The following is a 25,627-nucleotide window of genomic DNA, read 5'->3' as shown; positions in this document are numbered from 1 at the left end:
ATCTGTGTAATTTATTAAACTAATCCAGATTATTCTCCTCTTTCTTTTATATTAAGAAGCTTAATTATTTTTTTAAAAATCAGATAGCTACCAGTGAATATACATTTCCTATTCATTTGTTTTTCTGTAATAAGGGGTATTTTTTTCTTGCCTACTGGGGGAAAAGGAACTAAAATAAATAGTATTGTGTTTCAGTCTAAATGCACCAACATTTGATATACATGAAGTCATCTTAGACCTCGATCCAACAAAGCACTTAAGCATGTATGAAACTAAGCATGTGAATAGCCCCCTTGGGACTACTCACATGTGACACACAAGGCCCTGACCCACACTTGTGCTGAAGCCCATCTGTATCCAGGACAGCACTTAAGGACACCCTTAACTTTAAGCACATGCTTAAGTGCCGTCTTGAACAGGGATGCTTTCCTGAATCAGGGCCATGCTTACATGCTTTGCTGGATCAGAGGGTAGTCAGCAAATGAGTGGATTTAGTCTATAAGAAGGGAAGCCTATTTATTTCTTTGGGGTGAAATGCCAGAAGGTGTGGGGAGCCCAAGCAATGCCCTCTGAACCACTGCTGTCCTGCACTGTGGTTGGGAGTGGGGCACAGGGTAGATGTGCTGGATGAAAGGACCCAGCATGCCCCATGCGATGTAGAGGTGGACTTCACGGTGGGACCTAACAAGCTAGCATGGAGGGGTCATTAATGAGTGCCAAGGCTAGATGGGGGTGGGGGAAGGGCTATGAGATCGATATTTATATTATCCCCAGTCTCCAACTCCACACATAGAGGGCACAGGGGAGCTAACGCCACTATTCCAGCTGCCCCCTGTAAATTCCTATGGAGTGTTCCGCAAACACCAGCTTGCTAAGGCCCCCATTCAGCAAAGCAGATAACAATGTGCCTAAGTCTTAGATTCAGAGATCTGCAGGTTAGAAGGGACCATTATGATCATCTAGTCTGACGTCCCGTAAAGCGTGGCCAGAGAACCTTGCCCAATGCTTTCTGCCTTCTGTTTGAGCTACAGAATCTCTTTTGGAAAGACACCCAGCCTTGATTTAAAGATGTCAAGTGACTCCATCCACCACATCCCTAGGTAAATTGTTCCAAGAGTTAAGTACCCTCACTGTTAAAAACGTGCATTTTATTTCTAGTCTCATTTTGTCTAGCTTCAGCTTCCAGCCATGGGAGCTTGCTATGCGTTTTTCTGCTAGATTAAAGAATCATCTATTATGAGAAATCTCTTCTCCCTGTAGGTACTTGCAGACCATGATCAAGTCACCTCTTACCCAATCTGGTATAAACTAACCCTGGGACTCAAAAGTTAAGCATGTGCTCAGGTGCTTTGCTGATTCAGGGCCTAAATGTATGATGATAATAATAATATTATAATACAATCTGATGATTCTTAAGGAGCAGATATCTCCTAGAAATTAAACAGGGAATCAAAGAGACAAAATGTTGCTAACAATGTTTGGGTTGTTAAAAAAAATGTTTTTTGTGTTGCAACTAATTATTCAGGATAATTATGTTATTGCTGTAATGTCCTAATTAGCCATCAATAATTCATGAAATGAGTTACAACCATTCATTTTAAGTTACCTTTTTAAGAAAAGAAACTGCTTAGAAAAATTAGCAGCCCTTTTCTTTTCATGAATATGTTTGCAGTTGCTTTAGAGAAATGTTTTTATTTTGTGTGATGGAAACTGATTTCATCACTCTTATGAGGATTCAGCAGGATGTCCATGTCACTGTACTTTCAGTGCATTTTATCTATTTACTTCCAGATCCACTGGGTGAAATCCTGACTGCAGACGTCCTACTGGAATTATCTGATTTTGAACTACCTTCAGATCTCATTGTATTCTCATTACCAGTGTAAAAAAGCTAAAAATATTGTGTTAAGAATGTGATTTTTATTTAAACAGAGAGTCTACTTTATCTCCTGCTAAAAATGATGCAGTATCCTTTTTTAATTAAAAAAGAGACTGTTTTCTCCTAGATTAAAAGGATATTTGTATATGCAATTTCAGTGCTGTATATTTTAAATACACAACTGAAATGTTTTTATTTGTGATACTATTGCAATAGCAATTGACAGTTTAGGATTTGCACTTTGTCTTCCCACATTGCATGTGGTGGAATCTCAGACCCACTCTGGTGTTTGTGATCACTTTGTGGGGGCTAGACGCTGCTATAAGCTCCTGGTTGACAGCACCTCTACAGCGTGTGTGAGCTTGTCCCTCCCTAGCTAGCGTGGAGAGGATATGAACCCCTAGTGATTTATTCACTGGATTGTTTTCATTTACTGCCTCACAAGTGGGAGCAGTTCACAGATGAACACTTGACAAAAAAAGTCAGTTTGTATTTAGTGCCAACCCTGCTTCAGTGGGAGCTAGCCAGTGGGACCAGAGTGACACCCGCCAAACAATAAAAAAGGAAAAGTTGCTAAGCTTGAGAGGAGATATGGCAAAATATTTGGAAGCCAAGTGCGAGGAGAGAGCAAGTGTGAGAGTAGGGAGACAGAGAGAGCAGACTATAATTTCTCGAGAGTTTGTCTGGGTTTTACTCTCACACCTTTCATTCCTCTTCGTAGCCATATTGGTTCCTCAAGCACAAGGTAGAAACTGCACTCTTTCTCATACTCCTCACGGTCAAGTATTTTAAGGGTAATGAATTTCCTGTGGGAACACAAGACAAAGGCAAAACAAATGGTTGGCGTCACACACTCATGCTTTAAGTTCAACCAGGCGAGATGGTTACCGAGATGATACGAAGAGAGGAGCACATCTGCCTCAGCTACTTATGTAAAAGAGCAGAAAGTCCATCGCTGCACCTAGGCTGTTTCATTCTGAAAAAGGAGCCACTCCACAAATTTAACTCTGAAATGAAGTAGATAGGTTTACATTGTGGGGAGCTATTGTTCATGCAGCACATAAGTGTTACATGGAAAAGGAAATCCGAACGCCAGAGGGTTTGGTTGCTTTGCTTGCAGTCAATCTGCATCTGGATTTTATTCATAGCTCTGTGCCAAGTATCTGAGCCCTAAGAGGAGGTGGACTGGTTTTGCTTTTAAGTAACAGCAGCACCCCAGCAACTTATGAAGAGCCAGATCCTTGACTGGTGTAAGCCGTCATCGCTCCATTGAAGTCAATGGAGCTATTCTGATCTACGCCAGTTGATGATCAGGCCCATAATGTCTGAATTTAAGTATGGAAAACTGAAATTGGAGTCCAAAGTGCAAACATAAAGGTTCTCAGCTCCAGGTCCTAGTGACTTGACTCCTGCTCTTTGACATAGATAGAGGAAGGCATGTTTTAGATTGCATGTATTGGAAAGTGCTAGGCATCCATGAGTGATCAGGACAGGTGCACGCAGGCTGAGCTCAGCCTCAGAGCAGATCCCCCACCTTTCTTCTCACTCATCTCCACCAGACGGGGCTCCCCAATCTCAAGGTAGAAGGTCTTGTTTTTCTCATACTCCTCATCATCAATTATTTTGACTGATATCGTTTTGCTGAAACAGAGAAGAATAGAGATTCAAGAGTAAGGGGGGAAAGGGAGAGTAAAGAAAAGGAGAAACAGGAGGGAGGACTGAAACATCAAAAGGAAGATAGTTTGGGTAAAGACTCATCAAGTAATTATCTCAGGGGGCAGCCACACAGCATCCCACAGCATTCTACAATAAGGCTCAAGAATAACACTGAAATGCACCCTGGGAACTACGGGGCTGAGGTCACATCTGGGATAAGTAGGGGCAAACTCCATGGACTGGTATGGAATTAACTCCACTGACCCTATGGCTGCATTTGGTCTGTGTTCTTCACATGCTGCACCTCTGGATCTTCATGATATGTGAAATATACATCGCTGTTGCCAGAGTAACCCTCCCTGGGGAATGGAGGAGATTGCCCCCGACCCATGTCCCCAAGGAGGAGGAGAGGTGAAGCACATGGAATCCCGCACAAGGATGCCAGGGTCCCTTTCTCACTGATTAATAGGGTCTCGAGTTAATCTGCCCCAGTCAAAGCCAAGAAAAGTGGAGAATGAGCAGCAGGCTCATCAGAGTGTGAGACAGAAAAGCAGAAGCCCTGAGAAGATGGAAGGGACCTTTCATCTGAAAGCCCTGCTCTGGGCTCTGTATAGAATGTGTGTGCACATACACACGTTCACACATGCAGTACTAATGTCTCAGTCACCTCCAGGGTGTCTATATTGTCATGGAATTGAAACGCCTGGTAGGACAGAGGCCCCGAGGTCCCAACCTTTCCTCCTTCCATGGACTCTAAATCCAATGGGGAGTGCTGGCTGGGGCTGCTTGGCTTTCAGTCTGATGGGCCAGTTTGGACATGTGCTCACTCACATCTGGAATTCACACAGGACAGAGGTATTTCCACAGAGAGTGACCAGTCTATGGCCCTTTAAAAATCAGCACAGTTCCCAGCCTCACATTCCCCTGAAAGCCTGCCTCATTAGTCCACCCATCCTGTTGTGGGCCTGGCCAGTGTCACCAGGAGATCTGGTGGGCACTCTGGTCTCTGGCTCTTGCTGGATCATTGTGATCATCGCTGTGCACAAGCTTGGGTTGAGTGCTGAAATCTTCACTCAGTAGAAATGGCTGCCAAAGACAATGGGAGCTTTGCTTAAGTAAACACGGAGTAAAAACTGAGGGCCCCATGCTGCTCCCTCCAGGGCCCCATTCTCCTCACTCCAAGCCCTGCAGAAGGAGAGGCGTTTCATCTCTGCAGTCTGCCACCTGATCCCCTCAAGCCTGTGGGCTCCAGGGGGTCCCACTCTCCAGAGCTGGGAGGGATGGCTGAGGAGAAGGAAGCTGTTTGGGCCCCCACCTGTGGGAAACATGTGAGGCTTGCATTAGTTTGCACTTTGTACCCCGCTCTCTGTGTGGGAGATCCCCAACCCTTTAGGGAATAGTCTGCGATAGCCCTGGTACTGTAGCTCTACAGTGATCAGGAAGAACCAAAACCTCTCCTCAACTGCAGATCCCAGCAGATCTGAAGGGATCTGAGGTCAAGGACGTGATACTCAGGTTTATCCTCCGGGAGCAAACCGTGCCCTACCGACAGAAAAGCTTGGAAGCAAGGCCCCCCATCAGCTGAGGCTCGCAGAATTCTCTCTCGTAGGGAGGGAAGAGAATAGGCCCTAAATAAGGACATTGAGATTTGGCCCAACGTGCATGGCCATGGTGGCCCTTGACACCAGACTCAGAACTGCCAGGATGCCACAGGCCAAGCTCCCCTTTGACATGTGAGCCCCGAATCTTTTGACCCCACACCCTCCCCTCAAATCCCACTCTTGGGAAAGGCTTGCTACCCTGACTCTCACAGTGAAAAGCCATTACTGAGAGAGACAACTGCAACCAACTACTCTTCACAGGAGTGAGGATCTGGTAAAATAACCTTTATAAAGGGCTAAAACCATGGTTGGTAGGCAAGGATCTCTTCTGGAGACGGGAGCCATTTACCTGTAAAACAGTCACTTAACCTACTTTCATCCTTTGTCTCTGCCTTTATGTACTTAATGCTTTGTGAAAATTCAGGTTTACCTGCATTAGGTTGGGCTATTACAGCCTCAGCTAACGGTTCTGCCACTGCTCTCCCATTATTTTTAAGTGGTGCATTTTGCTGTGGTTTCCATATTAGGTTGGTGTGTAATGCTCAGAGAGCTTGGGGCAGCCTAGGTCCCTTAGTAAGGATGGGACTCTGTGACCTCACTGCAAAAAGCCACAGGCTCCCGGCTGACATTTGAAACTTGAACCAAACAAACAAATCACTCACCCCCTTGAAGCTAACAGAGAATGCTTAAGCTAACCAGCCATACAAATGAAAATGGCAGCTTCTCACAGACACATGCATACGACAATGGTCAGCTATTCACGTCTGATTTTAAAGATGTCTCTCTTGAAACTAGTAGTTTATAGGTTTCCATATGATGCTAGATATGACCTTTCACACTCTGGGAATTCAAAGGAGATAGATTCTTTCTGAAAGCTAAGGCAGGAGGAAGTGGAAAAAGCATCAGTGGTGGTAGGCTATTTTTTTTAAAGCAATACATTTGTTTTTCAAACCAAAATTATTTTGATTATATTTTTGTCATGGGCCTTAATGTGGAAATTGACCTATACGTCCACATTCTTATCCAGACTAGCTACTTAAGACTGTTTCTCTGCTATTACTGAATTTGCTGTTCTAGCAACAACATGAGTCTGAAGCCTTAGAACATGCACAGAGCGCAGCTAGAGAACCAATAAACTAACATCAAAACCTGGCACCACCTTACTGGAGGCCTTGGCCACTTTCCAGAGTTTTGTTTTCTAATGCACCTAATACAGTGCAAAGTAGGTGACAGAGAAAGTTCACATGAAAAAACAATGGATATGGAAAAGATTCATTAACACTGTCCTGGCAGAAGTCCCCCGATGGTGCTGTTACACACAGGCCTTTTTTGGAGTGTGTGGGCCTACAGCAAACCTGAAGAAATATTCTGCAGTTAGTTTTGTGTAGGGCTGGATTTACACCTTATGCGCCCTTAGGCACAGCATCTTCAGCACACCCCCTGCCTTCAGCTGACCTTCGTGTTTTCCATAACAAATTAAACTTTTAACCCACTTTTAGGCACCCCTAGAACGCTGGTGCCCCTAGGCATGTGTCTACTGTGCCTAACTGGAAATCTGGCACTGGTTTTGTGATCTTCATTTCTTTGGGGGGAGCTATGGCAAGCAGTGAAGGAGTCTGCTTTCTGTCTGAGTGTTTGTCTACACTACGAAGAGAGAGCTGTGGCAGTGTGTCTCAGAGCCCACATCAGCTGAATTGGGCTCACAGGGCTTGCATTGCAGGGGTAAAAATAGCAGTGTAGACCTTCAGGTGCAGGTTGGAGCCTGGGCGCTGAAATTCTGAGAGTGGGTTGAGTCTCAGGGCCCAGGCTCCATCCTGAGCCGGAACGTGGGTCAGAACAAAATATGCAAATAAACTAACAAAATAACTGTCTCATCACAGAGGTTCCTTATTTATTGTCTACATCCAGCCCCCTTCGTCCATTCCTAGTCCACTCCAGCTTCTTTCAAACTTTGTTGGCTAAACTAACTTTCCAACTGCTCTTCTTGTGTCCCCTCTACCTAGGTTTGTCTTCTCTTTGAAAGAAATCTTCTTTCTCTTTCTTCATCTCTTTTGTACTCTCCATAGGCAGACTGGTGCAGGTTAGAGCAGCCCTGAGGCTGCTCTAATGTATGTGAAGGGCTCAATTGGTCCCCCCAGCAGGTCCCAGGATGGAGGCACACAAAGGCAGCATAAAGCCACCCATCAGGTCCAGTGGAACTTGGCTGGACCTGGGAATTGGGACCAAATCAGAGATCAGTTACATATTTTGGCTTTCTGCCCTTGTTTTAGATTTGAGTGCTCAGTACTACAACCTAAAACTTTCTGTTAAGCTGACTGGCATTAGATCCCTTGCTTTTCATAACTTAGTACAAACACCACAAATCACTAAGCAGAACAACAGGTATGATTTCTTGCACTGTTTGATATAGTCAAAAGTCTATTAAGTTTGTCCTTCATGCTTATAATGACATCAATAACTGCGCAAGTGATGGCTGAAAAAACAAAACAAAAGAACTTCTTCCATGTATCATCATCGCTGCAATCGTTTTTATGCGCAGATGAAACAGTTACCAAACATGGAGCAGATCTTGCTTTGCATTGATGTGGTAGGTGAAAATGTTTTAGATGAAAAAAGGAATAGAGGATATGCAAGAGTTCTTGGCAAAGCCATACAAAAAGCCCTGATGGACTTAACATAATGACAATTTCAAAATCATTAGTAAAGTAATCAATAATTTTCCTGACAGCACCCATTAAAATGCATACTGATTCCTCTCTGCGTAAAAAGAAAAGGAGTACTTGTGGCACCTTAAAGACTAACCAATTTATTTGAGCTCAAATATTATGCTCAAATAAATTGGTTAGTCTCTAAGGTGCCACAAGTACTCCTTTTCTTTTTGCGAATACAGACTAACATCGGCTGTTACTCTGAAACCTGTCTGCATAAAATGGCTGTTCTTAGGGAACATAATTTAAAAAGCCACATTTATCAATGTAAAGTGTAACATACAGGCTAGTGCAGGGAACCTCACTCTACACTTACAAATCACAGAGTAAGAAAAACATAAGACACCTGAGGACGTACAGTTTCCACTGATTTGGGGTTGTGAACACTCAGTACTTCTGAAAACCAGGCCCTTATTTGTCCAAACAGTGCTCAGAAACTGTATATTCTCCATCAAATAGGTGCCTGTGCCCTGACCCTGCAAGCTGCTTCCTGCAGGCAGGCCTCTCTGCTTGAGCAGCGTCCCACTGACATCATTGGAGGCTGGCTGCATGATCAGTGTCCCAGACACAGTCACAGCAGGTGTCAACAGGTGGCGCTGTTGCATCCGATGAAGTGAGCTGTAGCTCACGAAAGCTTATGCTCAAATAAATTGGTTAGTCTCTAAGGTGCCACAAGTCCTCCTTTTCTTTTTGCGAATACAGACTAACACGGCTGTTACTCTGAAAGCTGTTACACATAGTTTTCCCAAGTTCTTTTGTCAGAGAGTGTGAACGAATGGTCAGTCTTGGATAGCCATGTGATGGGCTGTTGCAAGTTTGTTATGTGAGATTCTAGGGAGAGGAGCCAGAAGGAGAGTTTGGTCTCAGATTAGAGTCAATTCTTGAGGCAAAGTTGTCCCTGGGAAGCAAGTGTTGGCGCTGAGGTGAGATCCCTGAAAGAAGGGCTTGCCCTGCATGCTTTTTGACTACCTCTGTTCCAGGTACATGTGCAAATAAAACAAGTTACATTTAGAAGACAACCAGACTCAGCATCACGGATTTCTCCTCTACTGGGAACCCAACCTACAAGGCCCCAGACGTCTGCTACCGCTCACCAATGCAATGAAGAGGGAGCATGTAAGAGGTTGATTGAGGCCCTGTCTACACAGCGATTGCATTGGTGCATAAGCTGCCCTGCACAAGAGTAAGATGGGGCATGCACTGGTATGAAATAGAATGGTAGATTACCAAGGTTAATGGCATTGCTTTGCAGTGAGTCTACAATAAGGGTTTACTATAGCAACAGATTTACACTGGCGCCGATTTCTCCATGTCAAACAAGCCCTTGGGTCTATTGTCTCTTTTTTTTTTTAAAAAACCAAAAAGGCACATATCGCTGTTATACTATTTTCTTCGCTCAAAATATAAACTATGTAGGGAGACTGTGTGGCTCAGTCGTTAGAGCCAGATGCTGGGGATAGGACACCTAGATTAGGCTCTGAAAGTGACTTGGTTTGTGAAAAGAGCAGTGTGAATTTCTTATTCTAGGGCAGGCCATGGGATATTCCAGTCTAAGGCTTCCTTAATCCCTCCTATTGAAGCTGTCCTATTTAGTCTGAGCTATTCATTGGGGAAGGGGTTTGAACTTGGGTCTCCCACATCTGAGGTGAATATCCTAACCACCAGGCTATAGAGCAGAGGTGAGCAAACTACAGTCCATCCTGCCCAGCCTCTGAGCTCCCCGCTGGGGAGGCTTGCCCCCAGCCCCTCCCCCGCTGTTTCCCCTCCCCCGCAGCCACCCTGCCATGCGGGCAGAGCTCTGGCCCACTGCTCCTGTCGGGCAGCGTGGTGGCATGGCTGGCTCTAGCATGGTAAGGGGGCGCAGAGCGGGGGGGTTGGATAAGGGGCAGGGGGTCCCGAGGGGCAGTCAGGGAACAGGGAGCAGGGGGAGTTGGATAGGGGGTGGGGTCCCAGGGGGCGGTTAGGGGCCGGGGTACTGGGAGGAGGAGGTCAGGGCATAAGGAGTGCTGCATGGGTGGGGAGCTCTGAGGCGGGCAGGCAGGGGGTGGAAAGTGGGAGGGGCAGGGCAGGCTGTTTGGGGAGGCACAGCCTTCCCTACCCGGCCCTCCATACAGTTGCGCAACCCCGATGTGGCCCTTGGGTCAAAAAGTTTGCCCACCCCGGCTATAGAGTCATTTGCCGCCTGACTAACCACTGTCATGAATGACTATGAATTGGTACTATAGATGACAATGGATAATCACTGGGCCAAAGAAAGGGAGAACAGGAATGACTCTATAGCAGGGGTCGGCAACCTTTCAGAAGTGGTGTGCTGAGTCTTCATTTATTCACTCTAATTTAAGGCTTCATGTGCCAGTCATACATTTTAATGTTTTTAGGTCTCTTTCTATAAATCTATAATATATAACTAAACTATTGTTTTATGTAAAGTAAATAAGGTTTTAAAAACGTATAAGAAGCTTCATTTAAAATTAAATTAAAAAGCAGAGCTCCCTGGACTGGTGGCCAGGACCCGGGCAGTATAAGTGCCACTGACAATCAGCTTGCATGCCGCCTTCGGCATGCATGCCAGAGGTTGCCGACCCCTGATCTAGAGTCTAGTCCTCTTTTGCTTTACTCAAAATGCCTGAAAAATTTAATTCACTGAAAATTTTTGAAAAAAAAAGTAGGTTTTGGTTTGTCCCAAAACAAACATTTTTATTTTTCAGAATTGCAGAGAACCAAAAAATCCATTATTCATCCAGCTCTATTTCTGGTGCTGGAAAAGTCACTTAACCTTCCCTGTGCCTTGGCTTTAAAATGGACCCATTTATATAAAATGCTTTGAGATCCTCTGATGAAAGATTAATAAATTCCAAGGCCAGAAGGGACCATTGTGATCAACTAGTGTAGAGGATCTCAAACTGTGGTCGTGACCCCAAAGTGGGTTGTGACCCCATGTTAATGGAATTGCCAAGGCTGGCTTAGACTTGCTGGGGCCTGGGGCTGAAGCTGAAAACTGAGCACCACTGCCCAGGGCCGAAACCTGAGGACTTTAGCCCTGGGTGTTGGGACTCAGATTAGAGGCCCCTGCTTGGGACTGAAGCCCTTGGGCTTCGGCTTTTGGTCTCTCCCCGCTGCTTACCTGGGTCTTGGGCTGGCTCAGGCTTTGGTCCCCCCTCCTGGGGTCATGTAGTAATTTTTATTGTCGAAAGGGGGTCGCGATGCAATGAAGTTTGAGAAGCCCTGATTTAGTCTGACCTGCTGTACAGCACAGGCCAGAGAACTGCCCCACAATAATTCCTACAGCAGATCTGTTAGAAAAAGTATCTTATCTTGATTTAAAAATTGTCAGTGATGGAGAATCCACCACGACCCTTGGTAAATTGTTCCAATGGTTAAGATTCTCACCATTAAAAATGTACGCCTTATTTCCAATCTGAGTTTGTCTAGCTTCAACTTCCAGCCATTGGATCATGTTATACCTTTCTCTGCTAGATGCTCTATCAGTGAAAAGAACTAACATCACAACCATGCAGTGAGGTTTGCATAATGGTTAATTCCACAAGTTCATTCATCAGTTTTAAATCAGACTCTCTGTTACTGGTGGCTCAGAGATCCCTTCAACTTATTACATAATATCACTTATTTAAAATGAAAGTGAAATAGACAATGTGCATCATTCAAGTAAAATGTAACCATGATAGAAAAAGTATGCAATGTATAACATTTTCTAATCAACAGAGCTAACACCAAAGGCATGGGCTGGAAGTATGTATCCTGGCAACTGTGGACTGTTAATTAGAATCAGAATGAGGAAGTTAAAAGTAATATTTCTAACTTTGCAATATTTTTTCCAAACATTTCTTGAGGGGGAAAAATATCTTTTCTAAGGTTTAAAAATGAGCTTCAAAAAAAGACATAGTATTAATTTTTCTTCTAGGTAGAAGACCATGCCCAGTGTACCCCGCTGCCTAGAATTAATCAACAGCCCATACCCAATTCATCTTCCATTCAATACTTGGGGAATGCTATTTGTCAGCCCTGAAAATGCCTCCTCTAAAAAGCAGTGTATGGGGAATAAACAAACAGCTAGGCCCAGATCTTCAGCTGGTGTAAACTGGCTTCGCTCCATTGAAGTCAATGGAGCTATGCTGATTTACACTAGCTGAGGACCTGACCTTCCGCCCGTAGGCGAGATATTCCCCTTTTAGCAGTATTCCCCATTCTAAGTACAGAGTACAATGGTTCGGACTGACAATATGGTATCAGTGGTAAAATAGTAAGAGAAAATGGTTATCCTACACCAGTGCTAGTTTTGTAATGAAAGAGGTGCTGGGGCTCAAAGTCATTTTTTTACATTCAGAACGGATGCAGCAAGCACAGAGACGCTGGGGCTATGAACTGCCAAACCTACAGCTATTGGGGCTCAGCCCTGGCAAGCCCTGGCACAAATTAATCACTGCATTACATCCAGTGTGGAAATGACATCACATGGGAAGCCACTGCCATGGTGCTGCAGTAATTCTTAATACAAGACAATCTGGAGCATAAAGAGGATGCTTAAGAATAATTCCTTGGTATGCTGAACAACACATAAGCACTGCACAGAACATACCATGGTCCTGGTTTCTGCTAGCAAGTTAAACAACTTATTAACAATCTGGCAGCAGGGCCATCCCTAGCTATTCTGGGGCCCTACACAGGCCCCTCCCCGCCATGGGGGGTGTTTGGCCCCAGGCCTCTGCGGGGGCGGGGGCTGGCTTGGAAAGCAGGGGGGAACCGCCCCCCAGCACTCACTGGCGGGTTGAGGGCAGGTCGCTGCACTTCCCGCCGCCGGTGAGTGCAGGCCCGACCCCTGCTGCAGTCCTCAGGGGAGTGGGAGCGGGCAGGGGCCATGGGGAAGAGGCGGAGCAGGGGCTGGAGCAGCATGCAGCTGCATAGGGCACCAGGAAATTTGGAGCACCAAATTTCCTGGTGCCCTACACAGCTGCATACTTTGCATATGGGTAAGGAGGGCCCTGTCTGGCAGTAAGTTAGACACTGCAAAAATTCTAACACCTTTTTAGACTGCACATTATTGAGTCATGATTGAATTATAGAGAGAAAGCAGTCCAAAGCAGTGCACTTTATTCCATTAGTACTTTAAGTTGAAAGCAGTAAAAACAATTTGTCTCCTTCCCCTGCAGCCCTCTGGCATGCTGCAGAGTGGATGGAGACACTCTTTCACTTAAATGCAGAAGTGCAGTTAAGCACGTGTGAGCAAAAGCAATTGACTGAACATGGGCAAAGAAGAGGAGGGGCTACACTGACTCATTTCACTCCATAGGTAGTGATTTGTACTCTTAAATAAATGTGTGCTGGGTGTTTAACACAGCCAGTGGTGACACCTACAACAGCTCTAGCTAAGAGATACTGTTGCAGCCTGTTGCAATGGGATGGAAATGGCCATGACCATCTCACAATAGCCTTAACAACACTACTATACACAGTGTGGCAGGAATCTCCTAGGGGAAAATCAGCTTATTAAAGCCAGGTGGGGGAGCTGAGAGCCACGATAGCTGTATGGCAGAAACAGTGGTTGCCGGAAGTCTTCGTGTTCCTAATAGAAATTTGTACCTGCTGCATGTTGCACACCCAACAGTGCCAAAGTATTCCATGAAGAAGGTAGGGTCTTACTCCAAAGTGGACACTTTTGACTCCTGCCATCCCTCATCTGGCTGACACTACAATTGTGCCAGTTAGTCCAATCCTGGATATAAAACAGCTGATGTGCAACAGGTAACAGAGGCGAAGCTGCTAGGGGAATGGATGGACGGGTCTGCCAACGAAAAGGGCACAAAGCAAATATTAATGAGTCAGCACATCAGCAGGGCATTCTATGCAGGATGCAGCTTCCAGTCCTTATACCTCCCTCTCTAAGTCAAGTTCACACGGCACAGGTATGATCTGGCCCTTCTAAAGCCCTGTAAAACCCTGGTAAAATGTACCCATGTCTCCTCCCGTCAATGTGAAAAGCTCCACAAAAACTCTCCAAACCTGAAGGATTCCAGCTTTTCCCTAGACCAGCCAAACAAAATGTTTACACAAAGAAGAGACCTGTATTGCCAACTCAAACCTTCAAAAATCATGAGTCAGGCTCCCAAAATCATGAGAGGAGATTAAAAAATCATAATAATACAAGTTGTGCTATTTTTATTTGCTTTCTGGTTTCAGAGCCTTTGGGGTGCACTCTGGTCACATTTCCCAGCATTCCTCCATAAGCACGAAACTTGCATTTATTTTTTAAAAAGTAAGCAGACGTTCTCCCCTCGAGGAGCTGGGGCTTTAAGAAAGACACCAAATTTAATGAGATTTGTCAGCGCAGACACTCTCAAATGCTGAAATATTTTCCTCATCTCCTGGGAAAGCTCTCCCTGCTGAGTGGCTAAACAGTGAGAGGAGTTTGATAACAATGCTCAAACATCACATCCCTACACTGCTTTGTCCCAAATGTTGCATCTGCCCTATAGATTCTGGTGTGTGTGACTGCACTGCACGTATGTCTGTGCCTGTCCCAGGGACCATATTGCATGTGGGTCTAAATGACAGCAACACTGATCTGTGTTCAGATCACTTTTATAGCTTGATCTGCTACAGTTCATTGCTTCCACAGTCCATTCATGCAAGACTCAGAAACCTGTGTCTGAATGAAGCAGCACTGTGTGCCTGGACTGCCATTTGGCATGTCTTTTTATCCCTCTTGGAAGCAATGTTATTGTGTCAGGGTTTTCTCAGGCACTCTTGTACTTGGGGTCAGTTTGGGTTTGGCACCCCCCATACCATCAGAAGTGCAATGGCTGAGTGCTTATGGGCCTCACCTATAACTCTTAAGGTCATGGGTTTGCAACTCTCTCAATCTCACACTGAAAGGTCACCTCCAGTTCACCCTGCTGCAAAGTGGGCACCTGATCCCTTGGGTTGGGGCAGTCACAGGTGATTGGATGCGAGGATACTGGCCACATCACTCCCTTGTGTGCTTCTAGCTATGAAACTGAGGTGCCTTAACTGTGTCAGCCTGATGAGCCCCTAGCTTGAGGGAGCTTTCACTTTGCTACCTGCCTCCCTTTAATACGCTGCTGGTCCTTGGGTGGTTGTCAGCATGAATTCCCTTTGTGTTATCTGAGCCCGATAGAGGATGTTGCTCAGAGAGAGAGAGTTACTGAGGCAAAGTGGGGAGCTGGAGAAATATTTTCTGGGAGGTGCAACTGTATTTTTCCTTGGGGGCTGCCACCATCCCAGGCACTCATTATACAATTTGAGGTTGGGGTTGAGAGGAAGGGGGCCATAGGGCACACAGCTGGCATTTCTGTCTGAGATGCAGTGATTTATATTTATACGCACTGTCACGGTTCAGGGCACCTTTCCGTGGTCCCTTGAGAGCACCCACCCTAGGCTTCTGGCTCCTCAGCCATCACCTCTCTTGGGCAGAGACCCATGTCTCTCTCCCTCCTGACTGGGGTTTTTCCAGGCTCACAGTGTAAGCAGGGAACTGTGGAGTTCCTCAATAAGTCAGACTGCCTGAACAGGCCAGCATCTGTGCTTTGCTCTCTCTCTGAAGGCTATGAACAACGTACTTGACACAGTTATAAGATACCACACAGCCCTCTCTAAGCAACCACATTTATTCTTAAAGTGAAAGCATTACAGAGAAAACATATTACAAGCAATAGAAGTTCCTGTGTGTAGGCTGAAAGCTTACCAGAGGTCACCAATCAGTCTCACCAGACCTCTGCAGGCCAAAGTCCTTCCCAGGAAGGATTGGGGCTCCCCTTGGACAGAAGGTTCTGTCCATTTGCTGGATCAGAAAGCAGACTGAGTCAGTTTAAACGCAGGCAATTTATCTAAGAGCCCTTTCTTTGTCAGTTGTTGCTGGAGAATCCAGTTTGAATCAGTATATGTGAGCCTTTCCAGGTGGTGCCGCACTCCCCCGTTGTGCCTCTGACAGTCCCCCCCATACAGTACAAAAAGGATGGTGCACAATCAAATGTGGAACATGAAATAATCCGAAATATTAGAGAATAAGCATTCTAAGATGGCACAATATCATCAGTGAGCCAGACCAGCCATCAAAACTGGAGAACCTCTGCAGCAAAAGTCTATTCTTGACTTTGGTGGCTTTGAAGCAGGCCCATAAATAGATTTTTAGGGCTGGTTACAAGACCAACAAATCGGGGGGAGGGGGGAATGGGAGGGGTTGTCTACTGAAACAAGGAAAGAAGCAAATTCCAGAGTTGAGGGCTCTTCAGTGAGCCCTGAGATAAAAGTCTAGGGATTGCAAGCCTACGAGTCCAAGCTGATCTCAATGGTCAGAAGCAATAAGGAGGGAATCCAGGGTACACAGGGCTTGCGGCTAGTGTGCAGACAGAGTAACATGCTTTACATTTGGCACATTTGTGGCTGCTGTGCAGCAGTGCAAGCAAAACAGGCAAGACCAACTCAGAGGTCCATTTGGAAACGTGGTACTAGAACATTTATATTCCTCCCCCACTGCTGTGACTCACTGAAATCACCGCAAAGTGGCATCCTTCAAGGAAAGGCTTGTCATTGATTACCCACTACCAAATTGCTCTATCCCCCAGAGAAGATGGCAAGTCAGAGCTCGGCCACTTGATTCTGAGAGATCTGGCGTGCAGCACAGTGCAGAAGTCCAATTGTGAGCTCTCAGTCTCGCAATCCAGCTGTTGACAGTAGCTTTCCGTCACAGAATCATAGAATATCAGGGTTGGAAGGGACCTCAGGAGGTCATCTAGTTCAACCCCCTGCTCAAAGCAGGACCAATCCCCAATTAAATCATCCCAGCCAGGGCTTTGTCAAGCCTGACCTTAAAAACTTCTAAGGAAGGAGATTCTACCACCTCCCTAGGTAACGCATTCCAGTGTTTCACCACCCTCCTAGTGAAAAAGTTTTTCCTAATATCCAACCTAAACCTCCCCCACTGCAACTTGAGACCATTACTCCTTGTCCTGTCATCTTCTACCACTGAGAATAGTCTAGAACCATCCTCTTTGGAACCACCTCTCAGGTAGTTGAAAGCAGCTATCAAATCCCCCCTCATTCTTCTCTTCTGCAGACTAAACAATCCCAGCTCCCTCAGCCTCTCCTCATAAGTCATGTGTTCCAGACCCCTAATCATTTTTGTTGCCCTTCGCTGGACTTTCTCCAATTTTTCCACATCCTTCTTGTAGTGTGGGGCCCAAAACTGGACACAGTACTCCAGATGAGGCCTCACCAATGTCGAATAGAGGGGAACGATCACGTCCCTCAATCTGCTGGCTATGCCCCTACTTATACATCCCAAAATGCCATTGGCCTGCTTGGCAACAAGGGCACACTGTTGACTCATATCCAGCTTCTCGTCCACTGTCACCCCTAGGTTCTTTTCCGCAGAACTGCTGCCTAGCCATTCGGTCCCTAGTCTGTAGTGGTGCATTGGATTCTTCCGTCCTAAGTGCAGGACCCTGCACTTATCCTTGTTGAACCTCCTCCGATTTCTTTTGGCCCAATCCTCCAATTTGTCTAGGTGCCTCTGTATCCTATCCCTACCTGCCACCGTATCTACCACTCCTCCTAGTTTAGTATCATCCGCAAATTTGCTGAGAGTGCAATCCACACCATCCTCCAGATCATTTATGAAGATATTGAACAAAACCGGCCCCAGGACCGACCCTTGGGGCACTCCACTTGATACCGGCTGCCATCTAGACATGGAGCCATTGATCACTACCCGTTGAGCCTGACAATCTAGCCAACTTTCTACCCACCTTATAGTTCATTCATCCAGCCCATACTTCTTTAACTTGCTGACAAGAATACTGTGGGAGACCGTGTCAAAAGCTTTGCTCAAGTCAAGAAACAATACATCCACTGCTTTCCCTTCATCCACAGAACCAGTAATCTCATCATAGAAGGTGATTAGATTAGTCAGGCATGATCTTCCCTTGGTGAATCCACACTGACTGTTCCTGATCACTTTCCTCTCGTGTAAGTGCTTCAGGATTGATTCCTTGAGGACCTGCTCCATGATTTTTCCGGGGACTGAGGTGAGGCTGACTGGCCTGTAGTTCCCAGGATCCTCCTTCTTCCCTTTTTTAAAGATTGGCACTACATTAGCCTTTTTCCAGTTGTCCGGGACTTCCCCCGATCGCCATGAGTTTTCAAAGATAATGGCCAATGGCTTTGCAATCACAGCCGCCAACTCCTTTAGCATTCTCGGATGCAACGCATCTGGCCCCATGGACTTGTGCACGTCCAGCTTTTCTAAATAGTCCCTAAACACTTCTTTCTCCACAGAGGGCTGGCCGCCTACTCCCCATGCTGTGTTGCCCAGCGCAGCAGTCTGGGAGCTGACCTTGTTCGTGAAGACAGAGGCAAAAAAAGCATTGAGTACATTAGCTTTTTCCACATCCTCTGTCACTAGGTTGCCTCCCTCATTCAGTAAGGGGCCCACACTTTCCTTGGCTTTCTTCTTGTTGCCAACATACCTGAAGAAACCCTTCTTGTTACTCTTAACATCTCTTGCTAGCTGCAGCTCCAGGTGCGATTTGGCCCTCCTGATTTCATTCCTACATGCCCGAGCAATATTTTTATACTCTTCCCTGGTCATTTGTCCATTCTTTTTTATGTTTAAGATCCGCAAGGATTTCACTATTAAGTCAAGCTGGTCGCCTACCATATTTACTATTCTTTCGACACATCGGGATGGTTTGTCCCTGTAACCTCAATAGGGATTCTTTGAAATAGAGCCAGCTCTCCTGGACTCCTTTCCCCCTCATGTTATTCCCCCAGGGGATCCTACCCATCAGTTCCCTGAGGGAGTCGAAGTCTGCTTTTCTGAAGTCCAGGGTCCGTATTCTCCTGCTCTCCTTTCTTCCCTGTGTCAGGATCCTGAACTCGACCAACTCATGGTCACTGCCTCCCAGATTCCCATCCACTTTTGCTTCCCCTACTAATTCTTCCCGGTTTGTGAGCAGCAGGTCAAGAAAAGCTCTCCCCCTAGTTGGCTCCTCCAGCACTTGCACCAGGAAATTGTCCTCTACATTTTCCAAAAACTTCCTGGATTGTCTGTGCACTGCTGTATTGCTCTCCAAGCAGATATCAGGATGATTAAAGTCGCCCATGAGAACCAGGGCGTGCGATCTAGTGGCTTCTGCGAGTTGCCGGAAGAAAGCCTCATCCACCTCATCCCCCTGGTCCGGTGGTCTGTAGCAGACTCCCACCACTACATCACTCTTGTTGCTCACACTTCTAACCTTAAACCAGAGACACTCAGGTTTTTCTGCAGTTTCATACTGGAGCTCTGAGCACTCATACTGCTCCCTTACATACAGTGCTACTCCCCCACCTTTTCTGCCCTGCCCTGTCTTCCCAGCACACTGCCGTTCTCCTATTAGGCTTCTGCTAATAAAGGACCATAGTATATAATCTTTTGTTTGCCTCTTAAGCTTGCAAAGCAGAGCCAGCCTACAAGTACCTGCTGAGCTGCTGGGGAATTCCAATGGTGTCCAAGCACAGGAGCTGCTGGAACACACAGGCATTTTCTAACTCATCAGCTAATTCACCACATGGCTTCCTAATGGAGTGAGCATGGCTTCCTAATGGCTCTGCAATATGCCCCCATTGCCAGGTAATCATAGAATCATAGAACTGGAAGGGACCTTGAGCTGTCATCTAGTTCAGTCCCCTGCATTCAAGGCAGGACTAAGTATTATCTAGACCAGCGGTTCTTGACCTGGGGTGCATGCACCCCCTGGGGGTGCAAGATGCCCTTTCTGGGAGTGCGAGACTTGCCAGATTTTTTTAGAAGGTAAATCATCGAAAACACAAATTAAGCACAGGCATGTAAGTACAACTAATTTGTTTAATCAAACCTATGTATTTATTAACATTATACATTTTTTATTGATTACTGTAATAAACAAAAATATATCTAGGTTTAAAGAACTGATATACTTCAATGAGTTTTGATAAGGGATGTGAGAACATATTTTGATTTTTGATAAGGGGTGTGAGAACATATTTTGAGAACCAAAGGGGTGCAGGCTTCAGTAAAGGTTAAGAACCACTGATCTAGACCTAGACAGGTGTTTGTCCAACCTGCTCTTAAAAATCCTCAATGATGGAGATTCCACCACCTCCCTAGGGAATTTATTCCGGTGCTTAACCACTCTGACAGTTAGGAAGTTTTTCCTAGTATCCAACCTAAACCACCCTTGCTGTAATTTAAGCCTGTCAGGGTTCCCTCCCCACTCTGAACTCTAGGGTACAGATGTGGGGACCCGCATGAAAGACTCCCTAAGCTTATTTCTACCAGCTTAGATTAAAAACTTTCCCCAGGCACAAATCCTTCCTTGTCCTTGGATGCGTTCCGCTGCCACCACCAAGTGAGTTACACAAAGATTCAGAAAAAGGACCACTTGGAGTTCCTGCTTCCCCAAAATATTCCCCCAAGCCCCTTCACCCCCTTTCCTGGGGAGGCTTGAGAATAATCTACCAACCAGATAGGTAAACAAGGTGAGCACAGACCAGACCCTTGGGTTTTTAGGACACTAAAACCCAATCAGATTCTTAAAAAACAGAACTTTATTATAAAGGGAAAAAAAGTAAAAGAAGCACCTTTGTAAAATCAGGATGGAAGGTAATTTTACAGGGTAATAAGACTTAAAACACAGAGGATTCCACCCTAGGCAAAACTTAAAAGTTACAAAAAACAGGGATAAACCTCCCTCTTAGCACAGGGAAAATTTACAAGCTAAAACAAAAGATAATCTAATGCATTCCTTGCTGTTACTTACTATTTCTGTAATATTAGATGTATCATTTCAGTAGGAGCTGGATTACTTGCTTGGTCTCTCTCTTTGTCTCCGAGAGAACACACACACATCCCAAAACAAAGCCTCCCCCCCGATTTGAAAGTATCTTCTTTCCCCATTGGTCCTTCTGGACAGGTGCCAACTAGGTTAATTGAACTGATTAACTCCTTACAGGTAAGGGGATTCTGTACCTCTGGCCAAGAGGGATTTTATTTTACTGCATACATAAATGTTGTTACTCTTCCCTTTATATTTATGACAAAGCCCATTGCTTTTTGTCCTACCCTCCTTGTAACAACCTTTTATGTACTTGAAAACTGTTATGTCCCCTCTCAGTCTTCACTTCTCCAGACTAAACAAACTCATTTTTTTTCAATATTCCCTCATAGGTCATGTTTTCTAGACCTTTAATAATTTTTGTTGCTCTTCTCTGGACTTTCTCCAATTTGTCCACATCTTTCCTGAAATGTGGCGCCCAGAACTGGACACAATACTCCAGTTGAGGCCTAATCAGCGCGGAGTAGAGCAGAATTACTTCTTGTGTCTTGCTTACAGCACTCCTGCTAATACATCCCAGAATGAGGTTTGCTTTTTCTGCAACAGCGTTAACTGGTGATTCATATTTAGCCTGTGATCCACTATGACCCCCAGATCCCTTTCTGCAGTACTTCCTAGGCAGTCATTTCCCATTTTGTATGTAATGCACAGAGCAGCTTTCTGTGGTAGCTTAAAGGGGAGCTGCACCTTCAAGGCATATGCCCAGCCTTCACTACAACTGCTCTGCCTTCTGCTGCTGCACCAGGCAGAAAGGAGCAATGCAGCGATGAAAGGGAAAGCAAGTAGCCCCGCCCCTGCGCTTTGGGGTGGGGAGCACAATGAAACTGTTGGGTGATATTCAGGGCCTTGCAAACCTGTTGCATAATTTGGCCTATGAAATGGGTGCCTCGATCGCTGTTAATAGAGACAGGAAACCCAAATCGGGGGATGAACTCTCTTAACAGGCCTCCCTCACAGAACACAAGGGCAAAGAGGGCCAGGGGACAGGCAACAGGCCAGGCCAGGCCAGGAGAGCCAGCTTGCCTGCCTCAGACACTGATAACCCATTGTGGAACAGAGCTGACGAAGGGGGTCTATGACACTCACTCCCCCCGCCAAAGACAGGATGGGCGGGGGTGACCCAAGGAAAGGGCATGTGGTGAAGGAGCCCCTGTGTCACACCAAAGATGAGCCATGTTTGCGGCCCAGTGTGGCTGTTCAGAGCAGGCCTTGGGGCAGGGGAATTGGCTCTGCACATGGAAGCAGCAGGACCAGGGGAGCGCAAAGGCAAGTATTAATCCCCTTTGTGGGCACGCACGCGCACACACCTGTGCAACACAGCTACACCGCAGGACCTGGCCTGAGTTCTTGAGTACCATGTTAGACCCACATACTCACACCTGTGGTACGTTTCAGTAGGCTGATCCAAGCAGTGGGATTAACACATCAGAGGTAACAGGGTGGGGATGGGGAGAGTTCACACATTTCTAGCCTGATGCTGTAGGGCTGAGGGTGGTTTAAGGTCTGAACAGAACAATAGCTGCCATTGTTGGCTGGAGAGGGTTGACAATTCAGCACCAGGGGAAGCTGCAGCAGCAGGTGTGTGAATTCTCCCCCTCCCCCTGCACTCTGTTTACCTCAAGGAGGTGTTAATACCAGAGTCTGTCTGTTCCTTTAAGAGCCCAGGGGGTTTGCCTGCAGGGAGAGAACATGCAGTGCTGCAACTACCCAGTTACACCAGGGCAAACATTCTGTGTGCAGGCAAGCCCGGAGACCCGGGGAACCCTAGATTTGTTCTGACAAGTCCCCTTTTGCCCTGATCTCCCCTCCCCTGATTCTGTGCTCCCTTCGCCTCCCGCCCCAGGAGGTTGGCACAGCTTCTGTCAGTGAGGTGTGGGGGGTTAATGTAATGTTGCATTTCACAGACACGCTCACTTCCATCTCCCGAGCGTCCTTTACTCCATCCCTTTGTCACGTCACTGGGCTGTTCTCCCTCTCCTTCAGAGGTCTTGACAAAAGGCCAGCCAGGGAACGTGGGGGAGCTGCACCCATGTGCATGGAACAGTGTATCCCCATTGACTTCACTGGAGCTGTGCTGATTACATCCACTGGGAATCTGGTCCATTGCCTTTTAGGTCTGTAACAACACTTCACAAATCCAGTCTAGTTTACTAAGAAACCCTGCAGATACCCAAACTGGGTTAGTGAAATATGGTGTGCTGTGGTTTTCACCGTAATCATAGTTCGGGACCCTAGCAGCTGAAATAAGCAGAAAGTCATACTCTTGAAATCATATCACTCAAATCCCACTGAGCCCTCGCACGGCAGTCACCCATTCCAGATGACAGCCACCAATCGCAGCATGAAGGACATGAACATTTCAGCAACCGGAACCCTAAGCTATAGCAAGAGCAAGCCCTTTGGGTAGGGACTGTCTCTGTGCCAGGTCCTGTACAAACACAGAATGAAATCAGGGCCAGGTCCATGACTGGGGGGCACTACGGTAATAGATACACAACGAGCTACAGGGACTTCCATTTGACAGAACATGTGCGGCTCAATGGTTTAGTGAAAGCCTACAGCACCTTCGCTCCCACTGAGTGCTTTTCCACCCTGCTTTCCTTCAGGGCTATGACCATTGCTTACCAGCCACAAGCTTGAGGAATCAGGGGTCGATTGCTTCACACACGGGAAAGCTGCAGGCCAAAGGGCAGGAAAGCCCCACTAGGTTTCTGCACAGAGATTTCTCTCTAGTTGTGTTGTTGGGTGAGGGAGAGGTTGTGTGCTTCTCCCCCATCAGATCCTCAGCTGGTGTAATTTAGGGTAGCTCCACTGATTCCAGTGGAGCTATGGCCAATTGACATCAGCTGAGGATGTGACCCTATTGGTTTCAGTGGAGTTACACTGATTTATACAACCCAAGGATGTGGTCCATGACAGGCAATTTATGCCTGTTTAATTTTTCTCTCTTTTAATGTTAGCTTTTTTAAAAACAGGATTTAATTACAAACCACCAACCTTCTCCTAAGTACGAGGAAAGCTGTCTTATTCCAAATTAAAGCCAACATTTTAACCTCAACTCCCACTGATTTTTACCTTGAAAATGAGCATACTCACGGACACGAGGAATCTTTCATTGTGATTTTCATGGCTTTCTTCAGAGCCTTTACATAATACACCTGCTTATTGGGTGCACTGAATATATATTTAAGTTACCCAGGGCAAAGGAGTATCATGTGAATCTCCTTCCTTAGAAGTTTTTAAGGTCAGGCTTGACAAAGCCCTGGCTGGGATGATTTAATTGGGGATCGGTCCTGCTTTGAGCAGGGGGTTGGACTAGATGACCTCCTGAGGTCCCTTCCAACCCTGATATTCTATGATTCTATGTGGCTCATGGGCCGGATCCTCAGCTGGTGTAACTTGGCATAGTTCCATTAAAGTCAACAGAGCTAGGCTGAGTCACACTAATCCAGCCCCATGTGTTTAAAGGGAAAAATACATATACAAAAGGAGCAATATACTGCTGCCCTCGATCCATGTGTGGAACTACTACTGACATCCATGGCAGTTCCACATGCAGCTAAAAGACTCAAAGGCCGTGTGTGGCCTTTTGTGTTTGGAAGAGATAAGCTTTTGCAATTTTTACACTACATCATCTTTCTGCGTTTAATGCATGGTGCAGCAGAACAACGGATGAGCTCCTCCACAGACATAGCGAACAAGCAACGAGAGCCTAAGGAAATATACAGAACCCAAATGAGGCATGTTAGCATGCTGTAGCATCTTCAAGAGCAACATGTGGAAGGAGGCAAATTAATATGAGCCAGGGATCATGCTAACAAGCATGGAGAGAGCAGGTCCATTGTGAGCTAAGTGCCTTCCATGAGGGATAGATGAGGAGGGAGATGATGCCCATAGGTGGGAGCGGCGCACAGGGACCGAGTGAGGCCTGATACCCTCCATTGTCTTCAGCTGGTTTATCTGAGACAGAGGCAGACCTCCCATTAAATGTGATGGGGCTAGCGTGCTTGTAGGACTGGGACCTGTGGGCCTAATCATGCAGACACTCTACTCTGCACAGAGTTACTATTCTGAGTATACCTGCTGGCTCGCTCTCCCCTCCCCCTGTGCAAGACCCCATGAGGCCCCGAAAGCACAATCTCCAGGAAGGGTCAGTATTAAGCACGGAGAGACATCCTCTCAGTGTTGCCCAGCGTAGCACAGGGGAGTGCAGTACATGATGCTACAGCCCTTCACGGGGTGTAGTTTGCTCCGTCTGCTGCGCTGGTCCTGGTGCATGGGGACATTTCCTCTCCCTTCTAGTACTGTGTCCTCTGTGTCATTGTATACTGGGGCTGCAAGTCCACCTGGCCCTCACACGGGGCATGGGGTGCATGTGAGAAGGCTGCTTGTGCTTTTCTCCTCACCAAGTGCCTGCGTAAGGGTCAGGCAAAGTGTGGCCAACTGAAAGCAATGGGATTATTTGTGGAGCAAAGTAACGCTTAGCAGGAGGAAAGGTGGCAGGACCGAGCTCTTTGTTTCTAATCATAAAACAGTGCGATAGAATTCCATCTCTCTATCACACCGTCAGGGCACGTGTCCCAAAGTGCTCTATGGGCTAGAAGTGCTTGGTAAAATTAGTACCCAAGCACTAGTAGCTGGGTACAGAAACTAGCCCTGGGTATTTTTAAAGATAGGAACAGTGTTCACACCATCATCTTTACAATTACTTCAAGGTGAACTTGGAAGGATTTTTCTTTCTTTCTTTCTCAAGTTCTGATTAAAACAAGGAACCTGTAGCAAATAATAAACAAACAATCCAACCTCCACACCAAAGAACCACAGCAATCTGCTCGGGTATAATAAAATACTACTTGATATTCTGGCTTTTACAAAACCAGTACCACAAGGGGAATG

The 25,627-nt window shown here is 46.2% G+C and overlaps 1 protein-coding gene across 11 annotated transcripts in view; it reads right to left on the bottom strand.

Annotated features, from left to right (window-relative positions):
* The window catches only part of SLC8A1 (solute carrier family 8 member A1), a 334,656-nt gene that overhangs the window by 55,033 nt on the left and 253,996 nt on the right, over window positions 1-25,627 (bottom strand). For 6 of the 11 annotated variants that reach the window (XM_074949878.1, XM_074949882.1, XM_074949876.1 and 3 more), the window contains exon 3: window positions 2,582-2,685. In XM_074949878.1, coding sequence (XP_074805979.1) covers window positions 2,582-2,685 — 104 coding nt within the window. Of the gene's footprint in view, window positions 1-2,581; window positions 2,686-3,413; window positions 3,521-25,627 lie in introns of all 11 variants that reach the window. The other 5 variants (XM_074949877.1, XM_074949881.1, XM_074949874.1 and 2 more) reach the window with 1 other exon arrangement.

Source organism: Natator depressus, chromosome 3 (assembly GCF_965152275.1).
Source record: "Natator depressus isolate rNatDep1 chromosome 3, rNatDep2.hap1, whole genome shotgun sequence".
NCBI lineage: Eukaryota > Metazoa > Chordata > Testudines > Cheloniidae > Natator > Natator depressus.
This window is presented reverse-complemented; position numbering and strand designations above follow the sequence as displayed.